This window comes from Scyliorhinus torazame, chromosome 18 (genome assembly GCF_047496885.1).
Source record: "Scyliorhinus torazame isolate Kashiwa2021f chromosome 18, sScyTor2.1, whole genome shotgun sequence".
Taxonomy (NCBI): Eukaryota; Metazoa; Chordata; class Chondrichthyes; order Carcharhiniformes; family Scyliorhinidae; genus Scyliorhinus; species Scyliorhinus torazame.
In genome coordinates, this window is record NC_092724.1 from 160,484,508 (window position 1) to 160,506,206 (window position 21,699).

General features: G+C 45.6%; 1 protein-coding gene across 5 annotated transcripts in view; it reads right to left on the minus strand.

Moving 5' to 3' along the window:
* The window catches only part of LOC140395692 (sodium-coupled monocarboxylate transporter 1-like), a 147,622-nt gene that overhangs the window by 75,897 nt on the left and 50,026 nt on the right, over nt 1–21,699 (minus strand). For all 5 annotated transcript variants that reach the window (XM_072483766.1, XM_072483764.1, XM_072483765.1 and 2 more), the window contains 3 exons: nt 13,299–13,364; nt 5,616–5,667; nt 2,965–3,032 (listed from right to left, as the gene is read on the minus strand). In XM_072483766.1, coding sequence (XP_072339867.1) covers nt 2,965–3,032; nt 5,616–5,667; nt 13,299–13,364 — 186 coding nt within the window. The remainder of the gene's footprint in view (nt 1–2,964; nt 3,033–5,615; nt 5,668–13,298; nt 13,365–21,699) is intronic.

Below are 21,699 nucleotides of genomic sequence, written 5' to 3' on the forward strand. Positions count from 1 at the left end.
CTCAATAGCTAAGAGAGAGTTGATAATGCTGATTGCATCATGAGCTGATTGGCTCATGATTAAAGTTGTCAATTCAGTCAAATTTAAATGCATCATAGTGGACTCTCTCTTTGATAGGAACATAGGAATAGAACAGGCCACTCACTCAGTCACTGAGCCTGGTCCATCATTCAACAAGATTGTGGTTAATCTCTATTCATATTACAGAGGGCTTACCTCCATATCACAGAACATAGAACATAGAAAATACAGCACAGAACAGGCCCTTCGGCCCACGATGTTGTGCCGAACCTTTGTCCTAGATTAATCATAGATTATCATTGAATTTACAGTGCAGAAAGAGGCCATTTGGCCCTTTGAGTCTGCACCGGCTCTTGGAAAGAGCACCCTACCCAAACTCAACACCTCCACCCAACACCAAGGGCAATTTGGACATTAAGGGCAATTTATCATTGGCCAATTCACCTAACCCGCACATCTTTGGATTGTGGGAGGAAACCGGAGCACCCGGAGGAAACCCACGCAGACACGGGGAGGATGTGCAGACTCCGCACAGACAGTGACCCAAGCCGGAATCGAACCTGGGACCCTGGAGCTGTGAAGCAATTGTGCTATCCACAATGCTACCGTGCTGCCCTTGAGAACAAATACATCTACACTATATCATTTAACCGTAATCCATGTACCTATCCAATAGCTGCTTGAAGGTCCCTAATGTTTCCGACTCAACTACTTCCACAGGCAGTGCATTCCATGCCCCCACTACTCTCTGGGTAAAGAACCTACCTCTGATATCCCTCCTATATCTTCCACCTTTCACCTTAAATTTATGTCCTCTTGTAATGGTTTGTTCCACCCGGGGAAAAAGTCTCTGACTGTCTACTCTATCTATTCCCCTGATCATCTTATAAACCTCTATCAAGTCGCCCCTCATCCTTCTCCGTTCTAATGAGAAAAGGCCTAGCACCCTCAACCTTTCCTCGTAAGACCTACTCTCCATTCCAGGCAACATCCTGGTAAATCTTCTTTGCACCTTTTCCAAAGCTTCCACATCCTTCCTAAAATGAGGCGACCAGAACTGTACACAGTACTCCAAATGTGGCCTTACCAAAGTTTTGTACAGCTGCATCATCACCTCACAGCTCTTAAATTCAATCCCTCTGTTAATGAACGCGAGCACACCATAGGCCTTCTTCACAGCTCTATCCACTTGAGTGGCAACTTTCAAAGATGTATGAACATAGACCCCAAGATCTCTCTGCTCCTCCACATTGCCAAGAACTCTACCGTTAACCCTGTATTCCGCATTCATATTTGTCCTTCCAAAATGGACAATCTCACACTTTTCAGGGTTAAACTTCATCTGCCACTTCTCAGCCCAGCTCTGCATCCTATCTATGTCTCTTTGCAGCCGACAACAGCCCTCCTTACTATCCACAACTCCACCAATCTTCGTATCGTCTGCAAATTTACTGACCCACCCTTCAACTCCCTCATCCAAGTCATTAATGAAAATCACAAACAGCAGAGGACCCAGAACTGATCCCTGCGGTACGCCACTGGTAACTGGGATCCAGGCTGAATATTTGCCATCCACCACCACTCTCTGACTTGTATCGGTTAGCCAGTTCGTTATCCAACTGGCCAAATTTCCCACTATCCCATGCCTCCTTACTTTCTGCATAAGCCTACCATGGGGAACTTTATCAAATGCCTTACTAAAATCCATGTACACTACATCCACTGCTTTACCTTCATCCACATGCTTGGTCACCTCCTCAAAGAATTCAATAAGATTTGTAAGGCAAGACCTACCCCTCACAAATCCGTGCTGACTATCCCTGATCAAGCAGTGTCTTTCCAGATGCTCAGAAATCCTATCCTTCAGTACCCTTTCCATTACTTTGCCTACCACCGAAGTAAGACTAACTGGCCTGTAATTCCCAGGGTTATCCCTAGTTCCTTTTTTGAACAGGGGCACGACATTCGCCATATCACTTAAGACCCTTGGCTAGAAATGAAATCTAAGGCGCTATCTACCGACCTCGTTGCGTTTGAGCGAGAGCGCGCCGTAGTTGCCGGGAGAAGCCGAGAGAAGCTTCCCGCGAACGTCCCGGCAGCCTTTACGCCTCGCGAGATATGCCCAAATCTTGAGAGGCAACAGAATCAGAATTCAGCCCAAAATGGGTGTGACCAAATGGCACATGCCTAAGTCGGGTGTAAACCTACTTAAGTGATCTTACGCGGGAGGCCGCAGCTGGGTGCAGTTCAGTACTGATCCACACAGATGTGGATCAGGCGAAACGACACCCAGGGGGTCTACCAGACCATCAAAGGCCCCTTGGTGGCCAGGGGCATTGCAGGGTGGTCTCCTGGTGTAACCACTTGAACGCGGGTACCTTGGCACTGCTGGCTGGCACCTTGGCTCTGTCACCTTGGCACTGCCAAGGGTGCCTGGATGGCACTACCAAGGTCAGGGTCTGAGGGGGGCCATGTCCATGAAAGGTGGGTGGAGGGGGGTATGAAAGATGAGGGTTAGGGCAGATAACAAGGGGCCTCTGGGAGGTTTGGGGTGTGATGGTGGGGGTCCTGGAAGGCAGTGTCTGGAATGGGCTGTAAGGAGGCCTGTGACCGTTACCACATAAAAGAACAAGAGCAGCAGCCCCATGGGGCCAACACCATCAAAAAGTTCTCCTCTCAGTCGCCCAACACCCTGACTTGGCTTATTTGACTTTTTCTGGGTCAAAACTCAGGAATTCCCTCGCTAACAGCACTGTGAGTGCACCTACATCACCAAGACTACAGTGGTACAAGAAGGCTGCTCACCACAACCTGCTCAAGGGCAATTAGGGATTGGCAATAAAAGTTTACATTGTCAGCGACACTCACACCCCATGAACAAGTTTTTAAAAAATTAAATAAACTATAAATTCTCAGAATGCCGTTTAAGTCAAAATTTCTTACCAGTGTTGTATACAGTGTACCCACAAGTCCTGTTATTACAACTGAAATCCACAGGTCCATCCCAGTAACTGAAAAATAAAATGATTGATAATAAATTATGGAAAAAACAGTTCTTAAAATGCGAAATTCTGAAATTATGACATAATTGAAGCTAACTGCTGTACTACATTCTATACATATGCACAAAGGGTAAAATTTGGGCAATTATGAAGATCATATTTAAAACATAGTTTTCTTTTAATAATACTCAGCTTCTGATTTTATATCAAGATTGTGGCTGCCAGAGTATGCAGAATCAATAGGAAAAATGTTTAATTTTGATGTGGCCAATCGATGTAAGCAATTAGGAAGGTCACGATTTAAGAATAAGAGGAATAAGAATAAGAGATAAGAATCAACCATTTTTGATTAGGAGAACGTTAATATGTGGAGTTTTCTTCCCCAGAAAACAGTGGAGGCTAGGTCATTGTGGGAGGCACGGTAGCACAGTGGGTAACACTGTTGCTTCACAGCGCCAGGGTCCCAGGTTCGATTCCCGGCTTGGGGCACTATCTGTGCGGAGTCTGCACGTTCACCCTGTGTCTGCGTGGGTTTCCTCCGGGTGCTCCGGTTTCCTCCCACAAGTCCCGAAAGATGTGCTGTTAGGTAATTTGGACATTCTGAATTCTCCCTCTGTGTACCCGAACAGGCGCCGGAATGTGGTGACTAGGAGATTTTCACAGTAATTTCATTGCAATGTTAATGTAAGCCTACTTGTGACAATAAAGATTATTAATTAATTTTAATTTAATAAAACTTATTCAAGTCAGTGTTAAATGAGGATTGGGGGAGGGGGGAGCAGATGACAACCAGGTAAACAATAATTTAATTGAATGTGGAACAGTTTGATAGGCAGATTGGCCTTTCCTGCTCTGGGGCGGCATGGTGGCACAGTGGTTAGCACAGCTGCCTCACAGCTTCAGGGACCTAAGTTCAATTCCGGCCTCGGGTGACTGTGTGGAGTCTGCACGTTCTCCCCGTGTCTGCGTGGGTTTCCTCCGGGTGCTTCGGTTTCCTCCCACAGTCCAAAGATGTGCAGATTAGGTGGATTGGCCATGATAAATTGTCCCTTAGTGTCCAAAAGATTTGGTCAGGCTACTGGGTGTACGGGGATAGGGTGGAGGTGTGGGCTTAAGTAGGGCACTGTTTCCAAGGACTGGTGCAGACTCGATGGGCCGAATGGCCTCCTTCTGCACTGTAATTATCTCTATGATCGTCTCTATGAGCTTGAGTGTGACCATTCAAAACTTTGAAATAAACCACAAAAAGAAAAGAATGTCCAGTGGAGGAGGGTGTGGAGTTTTATTTTAATTCAATCAGGGGTTAAGGCTGGCCAGCAGTTATAGCCCATTCTGAACTGAGCTAGGCTGTTTAAGATTCAACCATGACCAAGAGTCATTGTTAGACTTTTAATCCAGATTTCATTATTGGATTCACATTTCACCCAGGATTCAAATGCATGTCCACCAGAACATTATCCTGGCTCACTGGATTACGGGACCACACCACCTTAAGAGTGGCACTTATAGGCCACTTCAAAACGGTCTGTCACTCGAAAAGCTTACAATCCTCCAAAAAAAACATTTTTCGCCCAGCAAGGTACAAGAAGTGGAAGAACCACAAGAATAGGAATTAACCTTCCCAGTGAGGGAAATTATACTGAAAACAAGTATTAGAACATTGAACTCAAACTGGTTGGACACACCACAGAGTTTGAATCAAACACAGGAGCTGGGGTTTTTATTTAAGAGATGAAGTCAAATGCCCTAATCGATTACATTGCAACTCCCATCTATTACATTTTAGTATCCTGGGGAATTACTTTAACAGTGAAAGATCAATTCACAGTGAAACTGAAATATAAAGATCAAAAAATCCTTGAAGCTCTCGAAAATTAAGAGCGCTCTCGCCTGAGTAGGCCGGCATGCCTAAAATTGAAATTAATCTGCAAGGTGGGTGAAGCTGCTGGAGAATTACAACAGTACATTCCAAAATAAGTTCCAACAAATATTTACAAAGCTAGGGAAAAGAAAGACCGAGTCCCATATTATCCTACCAGCTTATACTAAACCAATTTACCTCTTTCCACTGAGGAAGATGTCTCAACCACTCTTGGACAATGTGGAGGTTGAAATAGAGAAGATACAGCAGCAAGGGCGTGCCTCACTGGTCACCGTGCCAACAAAATGGTGTTTAATCTTCCAAATCAAAACAACTCGTTCATAATCTGTGTGGGTTTAACTCAACTAAACAAGTAAGAAGTCTGACACCAGGTTAAAGTCCAACAGGTTTGTTTCAAATCACTAGCTTTGGGAGCACTGCTCCTTCCTCAAGTGAATGAAGAGGTAGGTTCCAGAAACATATATACAGACAAAGTCAAAGATGCCCCTGCATTTTGGGATGGTGTCTGTGCAGTTGTGTTTCAGTGGGGAAGAATTCTGCTCCATCACACATCCTTTGTGAAGGGAATTCACAAACTTTCACATCCTTTACTTTCCACTTTATACACGGTGACATAACTGATTATAAAACTGATTAACAGAGAAGAGACTCACAACAGTACTTACTGTGGAACAACTAAAGTAATAACGATAAGAACATGTACGACTTGCCTTGACTTAGTGCAAATGAGGGTGTATATGTCACAATGCCAAGATAAAAGAACTGTAAAATAAATGAACTATAGTTAGTGCAGTCAAGGCGATCCTTCAGATTCTCAGACCATAAGACACCATGTCACACACTACAAACCCAACAACAACACAGTTAACAAATAAAATTGTTCCACATCAAACATTTCAAACTTCAGCTTATTTGGCCCCATATTGATGAGGAGGGAAAATGTTGTTGAAATCACGTCCAGCTTTTGCAGCATAATGTGTTCCTTTCTTAAAGTAGTTTCATCAAGCCAAGTTTTCATATCCCCAGAAACTCAAAAATACCAAATTCTTGCTCATTTTCTGTTAACTTTGCTCATGACTCAGGTGTCTGTTAGCCACACAATGGGATGCAGAGCAGTGCTTCGATTGTTGATCCAGACTGAAACTAATTAAATATCATGCACATATTTCCACTCCAAAGTGGTTTTGCAGGTGAGAAATTTAGCTTCGCAACCAAAGCAAAAGAGCGATGAAGCAGGAAATTTAAACTACCAGAAAACACTGGAAATACTCAGGTCTGGCAGCATCTACAGAGAAAGAGTTAATAGGCAGGATTTTCCCACAAATTTCAGTCTCTATGATGTGACAAATGAAGGTTCCAAACCTGCACTTGTTGACAGTGAGACTAACTCAGCAATATTCCTGGAGGTGGCCTTCTAATTGGTAATCATCATGCTCACCATCTTATTAAGGATGACGGTGGGCTTCAGAAGCCAGCCCAAAAGCCAGGCATCAGGCAACACTACTGACTCAACATGGAGGTGTGTTCTGAGGCATAAAATTAAAGATTTCAAAGGGCAGAACGTGGACCCACAGGAAACCCATCTGCTTGGCTGTGCAGACAGCTTTTCATAAGATCATAAATGGGATCAGGTGAGGCCATTCAGCCCAGCTTCAAGCCTGCTTCCCCATTTAATTGGACCATAGCTGATCTACTTAAACACTTCACAATCCCTGTCTCCCTTGATGTTTCTAGTATGTAGAAATGTATCAATTTCAGTATTGATCATGTACAATGACTGAGTCTCCACTACTATCTGGGGAGAGAATTCCAAAGATTCACCATCCTCTGAGTAAAGAAACTCCTCCTTGTCTCAGTTCTAAATGGCCTACCCCTTATTCTGAGATTGTGTCCCCTGGTTCCAGACCCCCAGCCAGGGGGAACATCCTTCCTGCATCTGCTCTGTCCAGCCTTGTAAGAATTTGATATGTTTGAATGAGGTCTCATCTCATTTTTTAAACTGTAGGGAATAAAGGCTCAGTCTATTTAAACTTTCCTCATAGGACAATGGCTCCATCACAGGAATGTCCATGTCCCCTCTTTGGGGGAATGAAGCTGCTGGCTCCAATCATTCCCTGGACACGATGCAGGGGGATTGTTCCAGTTAAGCATCAGCAACACTGTAAAATGACCCCAATTGGGCCTTAACAATGGGAACTAGCTGGCCACCTTTATGGAGTGTGAAGCCAATCTGTATTCCAGGTTGCCCTGGGCAAGTTCGCTGGTGGCGGGTCAAGCCCGCTACCACACTGTAATTGAAATTCAGCACTGCGACAGCTCCTCTTCTCACAGTGTGATCTCTGGTGTGTTCCTCAGAATTTATCCTTGGCCCTCTCCTGCAAACTGCTCCTTGGTGACAACATCCAAAAAAAACATTAGTTTCCACAGGTATGCTGACGACACCCAGCTCTACCTCACCACTACCTCTCTCACACCTTCGATTGTCCCTAATCTGTCAGACTGCTCGTCTCTTCTCCACTTATTGATGAGCAGCAATTTCCACCTGTAGTGATCCAGGAAACACGAAGATGAAGGTTTAAACAGATCTATTGTGAACTCAAAAGTAAAGCCGCACCCATTGGATATAACACAGGTATCCCAGCCCAGAACTAACAGAACACCCAGTCCAGATCTTAAAGGGCTAGGTGACGAGTCCCCTCTGGGTGGGCCTCCGCCAGTTACCATGGGAACTCTACTCCACAAGCCCCACGGGGAGATCGATGAATGGTTCCTCGTGGACCTCTTGAGGGTTATCACATCCCTCGCCACCCCCCACCCCAAGCCCAGATTGCCCCCACCTTTCTCCCATGAGCATGGGCCGCCTTTGCCTCACTGCCCGCTGTCAGTGGATCTGGATTTGGGGGCGTGAATCAGATGGGGGAATGTCGGGCAGCACGGTGGCGCAGTGGTAGGACTGCAGTCTCACGGCACCGAGGTCCCAGGTTCGATCCCGGCTATGGGTCACTGCCCATATGGAGTTTGCACATTCTCCCTGTATTTGCGTGGGTTTCGCCCCCACAACCCAAAGATGTGTAAGGTAACATATAGTAACATAGTAACATAAAATTTACAGTGCCGAAGGAGGCCATTCAGCCCATCGGATCAGCACCGGCTCTTGGAAAGAGAACCCTACCCAAGCCCACACCTCCACCCTATCCCTACACCTCCACCCTCTCGTAACCCCACCAAATCTTTTTTGTACACTAAGGGCAATTTAGCATAGCCAATCCACCTAACCTGCACATCTTTAGACTGTGGGAGGAAACCGGAGCACCCGGAGGAAACCCACGCAGACACGGGGAGAACGTGCAGACTCCGCACAGACAGTGACCCAAGCCGGGAATTGAACCTGGGACCCTGGAGCTGTGAAGCAACTGTGCTAACCACTGTGCTACCATGCTGTAAAAAGGTAGGTGGATTGAACACGCTAAATTGCCCCTTAATCGGAAAAAATGAATTGGGTACACTAAATTTATTAAAAAATGATGGGGTTTGTTGCTTCCTATCCGAGTGTTGAAGGGCCACTATGGGGGCTCTTTCGCAACGTTGAATTCCGGCTGTGGGTAAGTCACTTCAGTCTCCATTTATGAGCCTGAATCTTTGTCCTCTTGGGTGATGACTCTTGGGATTAACATGGGTTGAGTCCCCTGCCTGAAGGAAGGTTCCAAGAACATAGAAACATGTAAAGAGGTTTTATATGTTTCTATGAGATCCCCTCTCATTCTTCTAAACTCCAGCGTTATGGGCGAGGCGTTTTCAGAACCCCAAAATTTATCATGGAGTTCAACCAACCTCTCCCTTTAATGTATTTGTTGCTTTTCCTAGCACACGGCTTGTTCCCTAGGTGTGGGATTACAATTATGGACACGTGGGTTTTTAAACACAAAACAATGTTTATTCCATGAACTCAACTTAACATCTTAAATAAACATTGGATCTCTTAACACCCCTTACTTCAAAGATAACTCAGAAAATATTGCAACAGTTAGTAACTCCTTAAAATGTTTCTTCAAACGTCCAAGAGACTTAACACCTTTAAACAAAATCACATCAGGTTAAAAGCTTCACTATTATAAGTTTAAATCACCCAAATGATCCAGAGATAGTCTTTTATGGCAGAGATCCAGTTCACTGCAAAACACAGACACACACCCAGCTCTTTTCAAAACTGAAACTAAACTGCAAAACGATACTTCCAAAATGGCTGACCTGAGCTCAGCCCCACCCACTCTCTGACATCACTGTTTTCTTAAAGGTACATTGCTTAAACATCCATGTCTTAAAGGTAACCTCACATGACACCAGTGAGTACAAGCCCAGCCGATCCAGTCTTTCTTCATATGTCAGTCCTGCGATCCCGGGAATTAGTTTGGTGAACCTTCGCTGAACATCCTCAATAGCAAGAATGTTCTTCCTCAAACTAGGAGACCAAAACTGCGCACAACACTCAAGGTGTGGCCTCACCAAGGCCCTGTGTAACTGCAGCAAGACATTCCTACTCCTAGACTCAAATCCTCTCGCTATGAAGGCCAGCATGCCATTAGCTTTCCTCACCGCCTGCTGTACCTGCATACCAACCTTCAGCGACTGTTCCACCATCACACCCAGGTCTCGGTGCACTTCCCCTTTTCCTAAACTGCCATCATTCAGAGAATAATCTGCCTTCCTGCCTTGGCCACCAAAGTGGGTAACCTCACATTTACCCACATTATTTTGCATTTGCCAAGTATTTGCCCGCTCAGCCAGCCTGTCCAAGTCACCCTGCAGCCTCTTTGCATCCTCCTCACAGCACACACTGCACCCAGCTTAGTGTCATCTGCAAATTTGGAGATACTGCATGCAAATCTTTTGTCCAGATCATTAATGTATATTGGGAGCAGCTGGGGTCCCAGCACTGAACCCTGTGGTACCCCACTAATCACTGCCTGCCACTCTGAAAAGGATCTGTTTATTCCCACTCTCTGCTTCCTGTCTGCCAATCAGTTCTCTATCCACTTCAATACATTACCGCCAATACCATGAGCTTTAATTTGTTCACTAATCTCTTGTGTGGGACCTTGTCAAAGGATTTTTGAAAGTCCAGATACACAACATCCACTGGTTCACCCTTGCCCACTCTACTGGTCGCATCCTCCAAAAATTCCAGAAGATTTGTCAAGCATGATTTCCTTTTAGTGAATCCATGCCGACTTGGACCGATCCTATCCCAACTTTCCAAATGCACAGTTATTTCATCCTTAATAATTGACTCCAGCAATTTCCACACATTAGCTACTGTCCAATCAATTGGAACTCTTCTAGAGTCTATAGAATGCTGGAAAATGATCACCAATGCGTCCATTATTTCTAGGGCCCCTTCCTCAAGTACTCTTGGATGCAGAGCATCAGGCCCTGGGGACATCTGGGGTTTTAATCCCATCAACTTCCCCAATACAATTTCCTGACAAATAAGGATTTCTTTCAGTTCCTCCTTCATGCCAAACCCTCTGTCCCCTAGGAAGGTTATTTGTGTCCTCCTTAGTGAAGACAGATCCAAAGTATTTGTTCAACTGGTCTGCCATCTCTTTGTCACCCATTATGAAGTCACCTGATTCTAAATGTAAGGAACCTACATTTATCTTCACCAGTCTTTTTCTCTTCACATATCTACAGAAGCTTTTCTGGTCAGTTTTTAAGTTTTCTGCAAGCTTACTCTCATATTCTATTTTCCCATTCAAATTAAACCCTTTGTTCTCCTCTGCTGAATTTTAAATTTCTCCCATTTATTTGCCTCCTCTTTGGCTTTACCACTATCCCTGATTTCCCTTGTAAGCCATGGTTGAGCCACCTTCCCCATCTTACTCTTGTGCCCAGACAGGGAAGTACAATTGTTGAAGTTCATCCATGTGTTCTTTAAATGTCTGCCATTGCCCATCCACCGTCAACTCCTTAAGTATCCTTTGCCAGCTTATCCTAGCCAATGCACGTCTCATACCGTCAAAGTTAGCTTTCTTTAAGTTCAGGACCCTAGTCTCAAACTTAACTGTGTCACTCTCCATCTTAATGAAGTATTCTACCATATTATGGTCACTCATCCCTAACAGACATCACACCACAACATTGCTAATTGATCCTCTCTAATTGCACAATACAAAGTCAAGGATGGCCAGCTCTTTAGTTGGTTCCTCAACATATTGGTTGAGAAAACCATCCCTTTTCAATTCCAGGAAATTCTCCTCCATCGCATTGCTACCAATTTGATTAATAATAATAATAATAATAACTCATTGTCACATGTAGCCTTCAATGAAGTTACTGTGAAAAGCCCCTAGTCGCCACATTCCGCCGCCTGTTCGGGGAGGTCGGTACGGGAATTGAACCCGCGTTGCTGCCTTGTTCTGCATTACAAGCCAGCTGTTTAGCCCACTGTGCTAAACCAGCCTCTAAGGAGATGATGGTAGCATTGAAGGTATTGGTGGAGGAGGTGGTTGCCCCGGTGAAGGCGGGGGTGTCCCACTGTGCTAAACCAGCGCCCAATCAATTGAAAGTTGAGGGCGTTATCCCGCCCAGAGAACTTTCTGCAGTAGAGGTTCTATGCTCCTGAGATGGTCCACGTGCTTTTTTATGGTCTTCTCCCTGGTCTTGACCTTGTACAACATGGTGCCAGTCTTTTTCACTACAACACACGAGAACCAAGGGGACCAGTCTCCAAAATTGTGAACGTAAACAGTTTCTGATGGCCTGTAGGTCCCGTCAGGTCGGCGGATATCATCATTTGTTTTCTGGTTATCTTGTTTTGACTCCACTTTCCCATCCAGGTTGGGAAACAATAGACTGAGGGCGTGATCCACCTGCCACACTGCGCCAGAAAAGCAGGCACAGCCTGGCCGCTGAAAGCTGGGAGACCCTGCCCCAGGAATCTATTCGGCTTGCAATGCTTCGCGAGATTCAACGCAATCTCACAAGGCGTTACGATGTGAATCCTGCCCACAATGGGCGGGATCACTTTTTAGCAAATCTGCATATTAGAACAAGAAAGTTAGCCTAACTCTAATGTGCAGATCTCGAGGTACCTGAGGCTTTGGTATTCAACCTCTTTGCTTCAGAGATCTTGGGTGATCGCTGTTCTGATTTTCCTGACATGACGGGCACTGTTTTACCAAATGTTAAATGTCAGAGTCAAGCTATGAGCCACCAGACATAGCCCTGTGCGAGCATCTTCATTTTGGAGACTTCTGGGTGACCACTGTGTAGCTCCTTCAAGATTGGGCACTGGCCTGGGCGAAGAATGACCACTCGGATTCCCCACAGGATGATGCCATCTTTCACGCTGAATTTTAGGCATTTAGAAAGGAAGGGCTTTAGTTGCTCTGTAGGTCTGCCGCTTAGGATCACGTGGTGTGGTTTTGCTAGCTTGGGGTCCTCGTGGGCCCATGTCTGGATTTCTTTGGCGGAGATGGGTAGAGTGCTTAAAAAGTTTAAAGTCTGATAACTGGCAGGTTGGGTGAGCTTGTGGGCAGCGGTAGCACAAAGGGCTTTGGCAATGTGTGTTCCTGGGTGGTGTTTGAAGAAGTACTCATAGTGCCCAGTTTTGGATCTGAACCGAGGCGATGGGAGCGATTGCTTTGTCCTCCTTAAAATCTCTTGCATGAGATTTTGAGCAAAATAGTTGCTGGTATTCTTTTCTGGATTTCTTCAATGTTTTACAGAGAATATGGGGCAGGATTATCCGACCCCCCGGGTCGGAGAGTCGCCGGGGGTGGGGGGCGGTGTGAATCTTGCCCCCGCCGGCTGCCGAATTCTCCGGCGTCGGGGATTTGGCAGGGGCGGGAATCGCGCCGCGCCAGTTGGCGGCCGCCAAGCCCCTTCCGCGCTGGCCGGTGCACCTCAAACCACTCCAGCGCCGGCCTAGCCCCTGAAGGTGCGGAGGATCCCGCATCTTCGGGGCGGCCTGATGCCGAAGTGGTTCGTGCCACTCCTTCGCGACGGAGTTGCCCACCCCGCCGGTTCACGGAGAATCCCGCCCATGGATTTTCATCCCCACTGGTCACCACTGACCCATGGCGCTGTGAGACAACAGTGCTAGCCATTGTGCTACCATGCCACCCCATAATGTACCGGATCCTTCTAATGCAAAGGAAAAGACCACAATAACCATAAGATTCATGTGGCAGACTCTCAACTATTAGAACTTAATTTTTTCAGCAAAATCCAAGTTCTGTGCTCCCAATCTGACTATCATCAATTTTGGGAGAGCTGCTGATGTTCTGTCTCCTCTGAATGAAACAAATTAAAGTTAAAGTGTGTTTTTAAACCATCCTTTAATACAAGCAAACATAAATGAAAGTTATTCATAAATCTATCTTTGAACTTACCATGTATACCATGAAGGAGCAAACGATTTGATATCTCACCACCCATCCAAATCTCCGATTAATATACTGTGTGGGGGAGGGAAAACAGAAACATGGAAGAGCTTAAACCTTCTTCAAAGTTTCTAACTGAACTTTTAAACGACTAAAAATACTTCTACCTCTGAACAAGCCTGTCTGTTAGGGCTGTTATGGGCCAGGGTTTAGAGGACCCCAAAGTGTATCATGGAGTTCACCTGACCCATAACTTTTAATAGATTTTGGTTATGGGGAGCACACTGGCTCACTTTACAGTTGTGATGCAACAGAGAACTAAAAGTATTTTTAAACAAAAAAACAATGTTTATTCTATGAATCCAATTAACATTTTTTAAACACAAACAGTAAACATCTCAGCAACTATCAACTAAAATACTCCCCCAAAGAATACAGTACTCTATAAATAACCCTTAATCTTTCCTTGCAACATCCATAAGACAAATATCCTCTTCAACACAGACATCAGGTTTAAATTCTCTACTGAGAGCAGTTATCACTTTTAAATTAGCAAGTGATTTGAAGCCATTCCTTTCATACAGAGAGTGATCAGAATTACACCTTGTTTCTCTGGATGCAGCTCCCAATCTGCAAAACGAAACCAAACATACCCTGGAGCTGCCAGCCCAAAGTGAAAGTAAAACAGACAGACAGCCCAACTGCACCCACATTCTGACATCACCTGTGAAGATGTAATTACCTGCAAAGACTTGCATTCAAAGTATTGTCTTGCATAATTGACTTTGTCTATATATGTGTTTCTGGAACCCACCTCTTCATTCACCCGAGGAAGGAGCTGCGCTCCGAAAACTAGTGATTCTAAACAAACCTGTTGGACTTTAACCTGGTGTTGTAAGATTTCTTACTCTTACTTTCTAGGCTTTGTCCCCTCAATCTCTCTTTATTGGGTAATCCCCTCAGGAATCCCGAAGGGGCTATTTAGCACAGGGCTAATAGCTGGCTTTGAAAGCAGACCAAGGCAGGCCAGCAGCACGGTTCAATTCCCGTATCAGCCTCCCCGAACAGGCACCGGAATGTGGTGACTAGGGGCTTTTCACAGTAACTTCATTTGAAGCCTACTTGCGACAATAAGCGATATTCATTTCAGAATACCATTTCTTTTACTACAGATTGGTTGGTTAAGCCTTGATTACAACCCACTCCACCACTTCTAGTATGTTTTAGCGAGGTGAATGTTTCTAATAAAAGTGCTCACCGCCAACTAAACAGAAACAGATCAGAGTAAAGCGATGAAAACAAAGGCGAGATTCTCTGGTCTCCTCACAGCGTGTTTCTCGGCTGTGGGAGACAGCCCGCCGGTGGCCACAGCATCTTCTGGTCCCACAGAGTTAGCCGGCGGCGCAGCTGTGCCATTGGCTGGACCAGAAGATTCCAAGCAGCATGAACAGCCGGAAGATTTCACCCACAGTGTTTGAAATATACCCACCCTGTTATGTAGCAGCTCTCCAGCAAATCCATTCCGTTTCCCCTCTTTAAAAAAATCACCCCTTAAAGAAAAATAAAGTTGTTGACCAAAGTAAAAGATATCCTTTAAACCCTACATTACAACAGTGACGACACTTCAAAAGTACTTCATTAGCTGCAAAGCGCTTTCGTCAGGAGGCCATGAAAAACACTCTAAAAATATAAGGATTTCTTAAAAGAAAATGTAATCCAGGTAGATTAATGGAGGTGGATCTATGGGAGGAGTCAAACATTTCATACTCCCTGCCAAAACTGAAGACAAGTCGAACAGATGTCATCAGTTCTTACAGATGGCACATAGCTGACCGACAGTCAATCATGTCATATGAAGGATTATCAACTTGAAATACTCTGGTTTTCTCTCTGACAGACGCTGCTAATCTGCTAAGTATGTCTGGTATTATCTGTTTTTATTTGATTTCCAGCACCTGCAGTATTTTGTTTTTGCAATCCTGTCATTGCTCTCTTCATTTACTTGGGTGTGTTTCAAAACTCCATGACACCGCATCTACTGAACAGAGTAAAGTAGCACAACTGGTTATGGATGGGTGCGGTAGTCACAGGGTAATTGTCATGGGTGACTTTAACTTTCCAAATATTGATTGGAACCACTACAATTCGAATGGTTTGGATGGGGCTGTTTTAATCCAGTGTGTGCAGGAGGGTTTCCTCACACAATATGTGGATAGGCCGACAAGAGGCGGGGCCACATTGGATTTGGTACTGGGTAATGAACCGGGCCAAGTGTTAGATTTGGTTGTGGGAGAGCACTTTGGAGATAGTGACCACAATTCGGTGACTTTCACTATAGCAATGGAGAGGGATAGGAACATATGGCAGGGCAAGGTTTATAACTGGGGGAAGGGTAATTACGATGCGATTAGGCAAGAATTGGGGAGCATAAGATGGAAACAAGAACTGTCAGGGATAGGCACAATTGAGATGTGGAGCTTGTTCAAGGAGCAAATACTGTGTCCTTGATATGTATGTCTCTGTCAGGCAGGGAGGAAATGGTCGAGTGAGGGAACCATGGTTTACAAAAGAGGTTGAATGACTTGTCAAGAGGAAGAAGGGGGCTTATGTAAGGATGAGAAAACAAGGTTCAGTTAGGGCACTTGAGGGATACAAGATAGCTCGGAAGGAGCTCAAGAAAGGGCTTAGGAGAGCTAGGAGGGGGCATGAGAAGTCCTTGGCGGGTAGGATCAAGGAAACCCCCAAGGCATTTTACACTTATGTGAGGAATAAAAGAATGACCAAGGTGAAGTTAGGGCCAGTCAAGGACAGTAGTGGGAACGTGTGCATGGAGTCTGAAGATATAGGAGAGGCCCTAAATGAATACTTTTCTTCAGTGTTTACAAAGGAGAGGGGCCATGTTGTTGAGGAGGATAGTGCGATACAGGCTGGTAGGCTGGAGGAGGTAGATATTCGGAAGGAAGATGTGTTAGAAATTTTGAGAAGCCTGAGGATAGATAAATCCCCTGGACCTGATATATATATCAGGTTATATATATCACTAGAATGATTGGGAGTAGGTTGATTTCATCTTCATATATATATCCTAGGATTCTTTGGGAGGCGAGGGATGAGATTGCAGAGCCTTTGGCTTTGATCTTTATGTCCTCACTGTCTACAGGAATAGTGCCAGAAGACTGGAGAGAGGCGAATGTTGTCCCCTTGTTCAAGAAAGGGAATAGGTATAACCCTGGGAATTATAGGCCGGTTAGTCTCACTTCGGTCATAGGTAAATTATTGGAAAGGGTCCTGAGGGATAGGATTTATGATCATTTGGAAAGATACAGCTTAATTCAGGATAGTCAGCACGGATTTGTGAGGGGTAAGTCTTGCCTCACAAGTTTGACTGTATTCTTTGAGGAGGTAACTAAGTACATAGATGAAGGTAGAGCAGTTGATGTTGTATACATGGATTTTAGTAAAGCGTTTGATAAGGTGCCCCATGGTCGGCTCATGCAGAAAGTAAGGAGGCATGGCATAGAGGGAAATTTGGCCGATTCGATCAGTAACTGGCTATCACATAGAAGACAGAGGGTGGTGGTAGATGGTAAATTTTCATTCTGGAGCCCAGTCACCAGCGGTGTACCACAGGGATCAGTGCTGGGTCCTCTGCTATTTGTCATTTTTATCAATGACTTGGATGATGGAGTTGAAGGGTGGGTCAGTAAATTTGCTGATGACCAAGATTGGTGGAGTAGTGGATAATGTGGAGGGCTCTTGTAGGCTACAAAGAGACATTGATAGGATGCAGAGCTGGGCTAAAAAGTGGCAGATGGAGTTTAACCCTGATAAGTGTGAGGTGATTCATTTTGGTAAGACAAATTTGAATGCGGATTACAGGGTTAACGGCAGGGTTCTGAAGAATGTGGAGGAGCAGAGAGATCTCGGAGTTCATGTCCATAGATCTCTCAAAGTTGCCACCCAAGTGGATAGAGCCGTGAAAAAAGCCGAGAGTGTGTTAGCATTTATTAACGGGGGATTGAGTTAAAGAGCCGCGAGGTTATGCTGCAACTGTACAAGACCTTGGTTAGACCACATTTGGAGTATTGTGTGCAGTTCTGGTCACCTCATTATAGGAAGGATGCGGAAGCATTGGAAAGGGTGCAAAGGAGATTTACCAGGATGCTGCCTGGATTGGAGGGTAGGTCTTATGAGGAAAGGTTGAGGGAGCTAGGGCTTTTCTCATTGGAGCGAAGGAGGATGATAGGTGACTTAATTGAGGTGTATAAGATGATGAGAGGGATAGATAGAGTGGACGTTCAGCGACTTTTTCCCCGGGTGGATGTAGCTGTTACAAGGGGGCATAACTATAAGATTCATGGTGGAAGATATAGGAGGGATGTCAGAGGTAGGTTCTTTACTCAGAGAGTGGTTGGGGCGTGGAACGCACTCCCAGCTATGCTATTGGAGTTGGACACTTTAGAAACCTTCAAGCGGTTATTGGATAGGCATATGGAGTGCACTAGAATGATTGGGAGTAGGTTGATTTCATCTTAGTTTCAGACTAGTTGAGCACAACATTGTGGACTGAAAGGCCTGTACTGTGCTGTGCAGTCCTATGGTTTCCCCAGCATGATGACTGTAGAATGTAGAAATTTCATATATATTGTATGATAGGTATTTGGTGCGGTAAGGGTTAAAAGCCTGAGATGGTGTGTGACTGCGGCAGTCATGTTTTAAAAATAAATCCTAGTTTGAAGGACAACAATGTTTTGGAGCCAGAGGTGCAATTAAAGCATCGTAAAAAGCTTAGACTATTGGAATGTTGTTTGGATTAAGGGTTTCTCAACGGATTTAATTAGATTTCAGCTTGGTAAAATGATGTAATTATTAGGAGGAGCCAAGGTAGTATGAGGCATTTTTAAGAAAAGCATTTTGTGGAAAAGTAGTGTCAGTTGAAGAAGTGAGCAGAAGTCAATATCTCAGTTCAGTTAAAAGATATGTTTTGTAGCTAGATTAACAGTGTTTTTCCAAGCAGTTCAGAAGAGTGTAATCAGAAGGTGAGTTGAAACAAGCTGAATCAACTTGTGAGGAAATACAGCCAAAGTTTCTGCATGGTTCTGACAGGATTCAGATCTTATCTTTAAAGCAGTGTCAAGGGATCTCTCTTTATCAAAAAAACATCCCTGTAAAGCAGGTATTCATGAAGGCAAATTGTATTTTAACAATGGATTGAGAGCTGAGATTTTTTTTTGTTTGATTGGGAATAAAGATAGTTAAGGGTTACTGCGGTCATTGTTGAAGGGGTAATAATTGTAAGCTATTTTCTGATGTGATGTTAAAGATATTTTAATACTGTTTTAGTAATAAAGTTTGTTTTAATATACCATGGGCTGTATTCTCCGATCCTGCAGCTATGTCCGCAGGATCCGTCTGGTCTTACGACCAGAAAGTCGTCGCCACCCCTGCACCGATCCTCCGTCCGGTGGGGGGGCCAGCAGCCGCGCAGCGTAAAGCCCCCGGCTTTACCTGCAGATATGGCCAGAGAATGGCGAGGTCTGAGGCTGCATATGCGCCAAACGGCGGCCTGCGGCGGCCGTGCCTTGCAACTGCCCCACTGTAACCAGCATCGCCACCCCTGGACCACTACCCCACCAATACCCCCAGCTTTGCCGAAGGCCCCCTGCCAGCGGAACGGTCCCTCCCCCTTCCCCAACTGCGGCGGCACTGGACTCAGTCTGCAGTCACCACGCGAGGTCCCCGAACAGTGTGAGCACACCTGTCCCATGCCGTCGGGGATTCAGCCCATCAGGGGCGGAGCATCAGGGGTGGGCCTCAGGTAACTTCCTGAGGCCGTCCATATGGCATGCGGTGTACTCCATGAATGTGCCATTTTTGAAGGGGCTGAGCATCTCAGAAACAGCGCCGCCCTCGATTCTGGCGTAAACGTGAATTCTCAGGCCGATCGCGATTTTGGTGTCGTTGATTGGAGAATCCAGCCCCACATCTCTATTTCTTTGTGAATTCACTCATGGAGCGAGGTATCCGTTCCTGACAGTCTTACAAAATGAAAACACACAATATTGGGGATTCTGACCAGTCTCCTAGCCACTGTTAGGGTTTTGTCCAGGATCGTAATAATAGTGAGAGACCGAGAGCTGTGCTCCCACTGGAGATTTGATGGCAATATCTGTCCATTTAATTAGCCACTTGGTTAGCTGTTATTGGATGAACTGTTATTGGGTGAGCAATATGTCGCGAGCTGTTATTGGGTGAGCAATGTAGCGAGCTGTTATTGGGTGAGCAATGTGTCGCGAGCTGTTATTGGGTGAGCAATGTGTCGCGAGCTGTTATTGGGTGAGCAATGTAGCGAGCTGTTATTGGGTGAGCAATGTGTAGCGAGCTGTTATTGGGTGAGCAATGTGTAGCGAGCTGTTATTGGGTGAACAATGTGTCGCGAGCTGTTATTGGGTGAGCAATGTGTAGCGAGCTGTTATTGGGTGAGCAATGTAGCGAGCTGTTATTGGGTGAGCAATGTGTAGTGAGCTGTTATTGGGTGAGCAATGTGTAGCGAGCTGTTATTGGGTGAACAATGTGTCGCGAGCTGTTATTGGGTGAGCAATGTGTAGCGAGCTGTTATTGGGTGAACAATGTGTCGCGAGCTGTTACTGGGTGAGCAATGTGTAGCGAGCTGTTATTGGGTGAGCAATGTGTCGCGAGCTGCTATTGGGTGAACAATGTGTAGCGAGCTGCTATTGGGTGAGCAATGTGTAGTGAGTTATTATTGGGTGAGCAATGTGTAGCGAGCTGTTATTGGGTGAGCAATGTGTAGCGAGCTGTTATTGGGTGAGCAATGTGTCGCGAGCTGCTATTGGGTGAGCAATGTGTAGCGAGCTGTTATTGGGTGAGCAATGTGTCGCGAGCTGCTATTGGGTGAGCAATGTGTAGTGAGTTATTATTGGGTGAGCAATGTGTAGCGAGCTGCTATTGGGTGAGCAATGTGTAGCGAGCTGTTATTGGGTGAGCAATGTGTCGCGATCTGCTATTGGGTGAGCAATGTGTAGTGAGTTATTATTGGGTGAGCAATGTGTCGCGAGCTGCTATTGGGTGAGCAATGTGTAGTGAGTTATTATTGGGTGAGCAATGTGTAGCGAGCTGCTATTGGGTGAGCAATGTGTAGCGAGCTGTTATTGGGTGAGCAATGTGTAGCGAGCTGTTATTGGGTGAGCAATGTGTAGCGAGCTGTTACTGGGTGAGCAATGTGTCGCGAGCTGCTATTGGGTGAGCAATGTGTAGCGAGCTGTTATTGGGTGAGCAATGTGTAGCGAGCTGTTATTGGGTGAGCAATGTGTAGCGAGCTGTTACTGGGTGAGCAATGTGTCGCGAGCTGCTATTGGGTGAGCAATGTGTAGCGAGCTGCTATTGGGTGAGCAATGTGTAGCGAGCTGCTATTGGGTGAGCAATGTGTAGCGAGCTGTTATTGGGTGAGCAATGTGTCGCGAGCTGCTATTGGGTGAGCAATGTGTAGCGAGCTGCTATTGGGTGAGCAATGTGTAGCATCCCATCATATTAGGAGTGGCTCATCAGGTAGCTTAATATTTAATTGGTGAGTAGTATTTGGCGTAAGGTTTTGTGGCAGTCTCCCTCAACAATATAGATGTGATTTGAAGCTGTCAACCAATGTTGCCTTTAGCAGATAAATTGTGCAATGGCAGTCATTTTGAAAGCAAGTGGCGGGTCAATTCGTGACAAGATCACAATCTGTATTTAACGGCACTTAATGCCGGAAATGAGCACCCACAAGTTTCTCACCATTTCTCGCTGTCTGATTCGCCAGATTCGCGCCTCAGCTGCTTGCCGCTAACAAGGGGCATCTGCTTTTAAACGCTCCCTCACCACTCACTCTCAGTCTACACACAAGCATGGCAGACCTGCGCCCTGCTTTGGGGATGCCAACCTGGCCAGGATTCTCAACGCTGTGGATGCGAGACGGGACATCCTGGTTCTCAGAGAGGATCAGAGGACCAGCAACAGGGTCACAAATGCTGCCTCTCCCAGGCAGTGGCAGCGGCCGTCAGTGCGGGCAGCGTGACCAGGAGGACGACTGCAACGACCTCCACTGAACTGCAAGGGTAAGTTACCACCTTTCTCCTAGCATCAGTTCTGCCTGCCACCCCTCAAATTTTCCCCTGCCCCATAATCACTGGCTGACACCTTGCACCCATCCCCACATCTGATTTTTGTGCTAGTTCCTCAGAACCCATTGGCACCCACCAGCACAACCCCTTCATGTCCAGGTGCGGTGCCCACACGATACCTGCTGTAACTGTGCAAATTTGGCCATCATATTTATAAGATTAGAATTTCACTCCCTCTATAATGAAACAAATGAGTTCTTAAAAAAGAATTGTTGAAATCCAGCTCCTGCGGC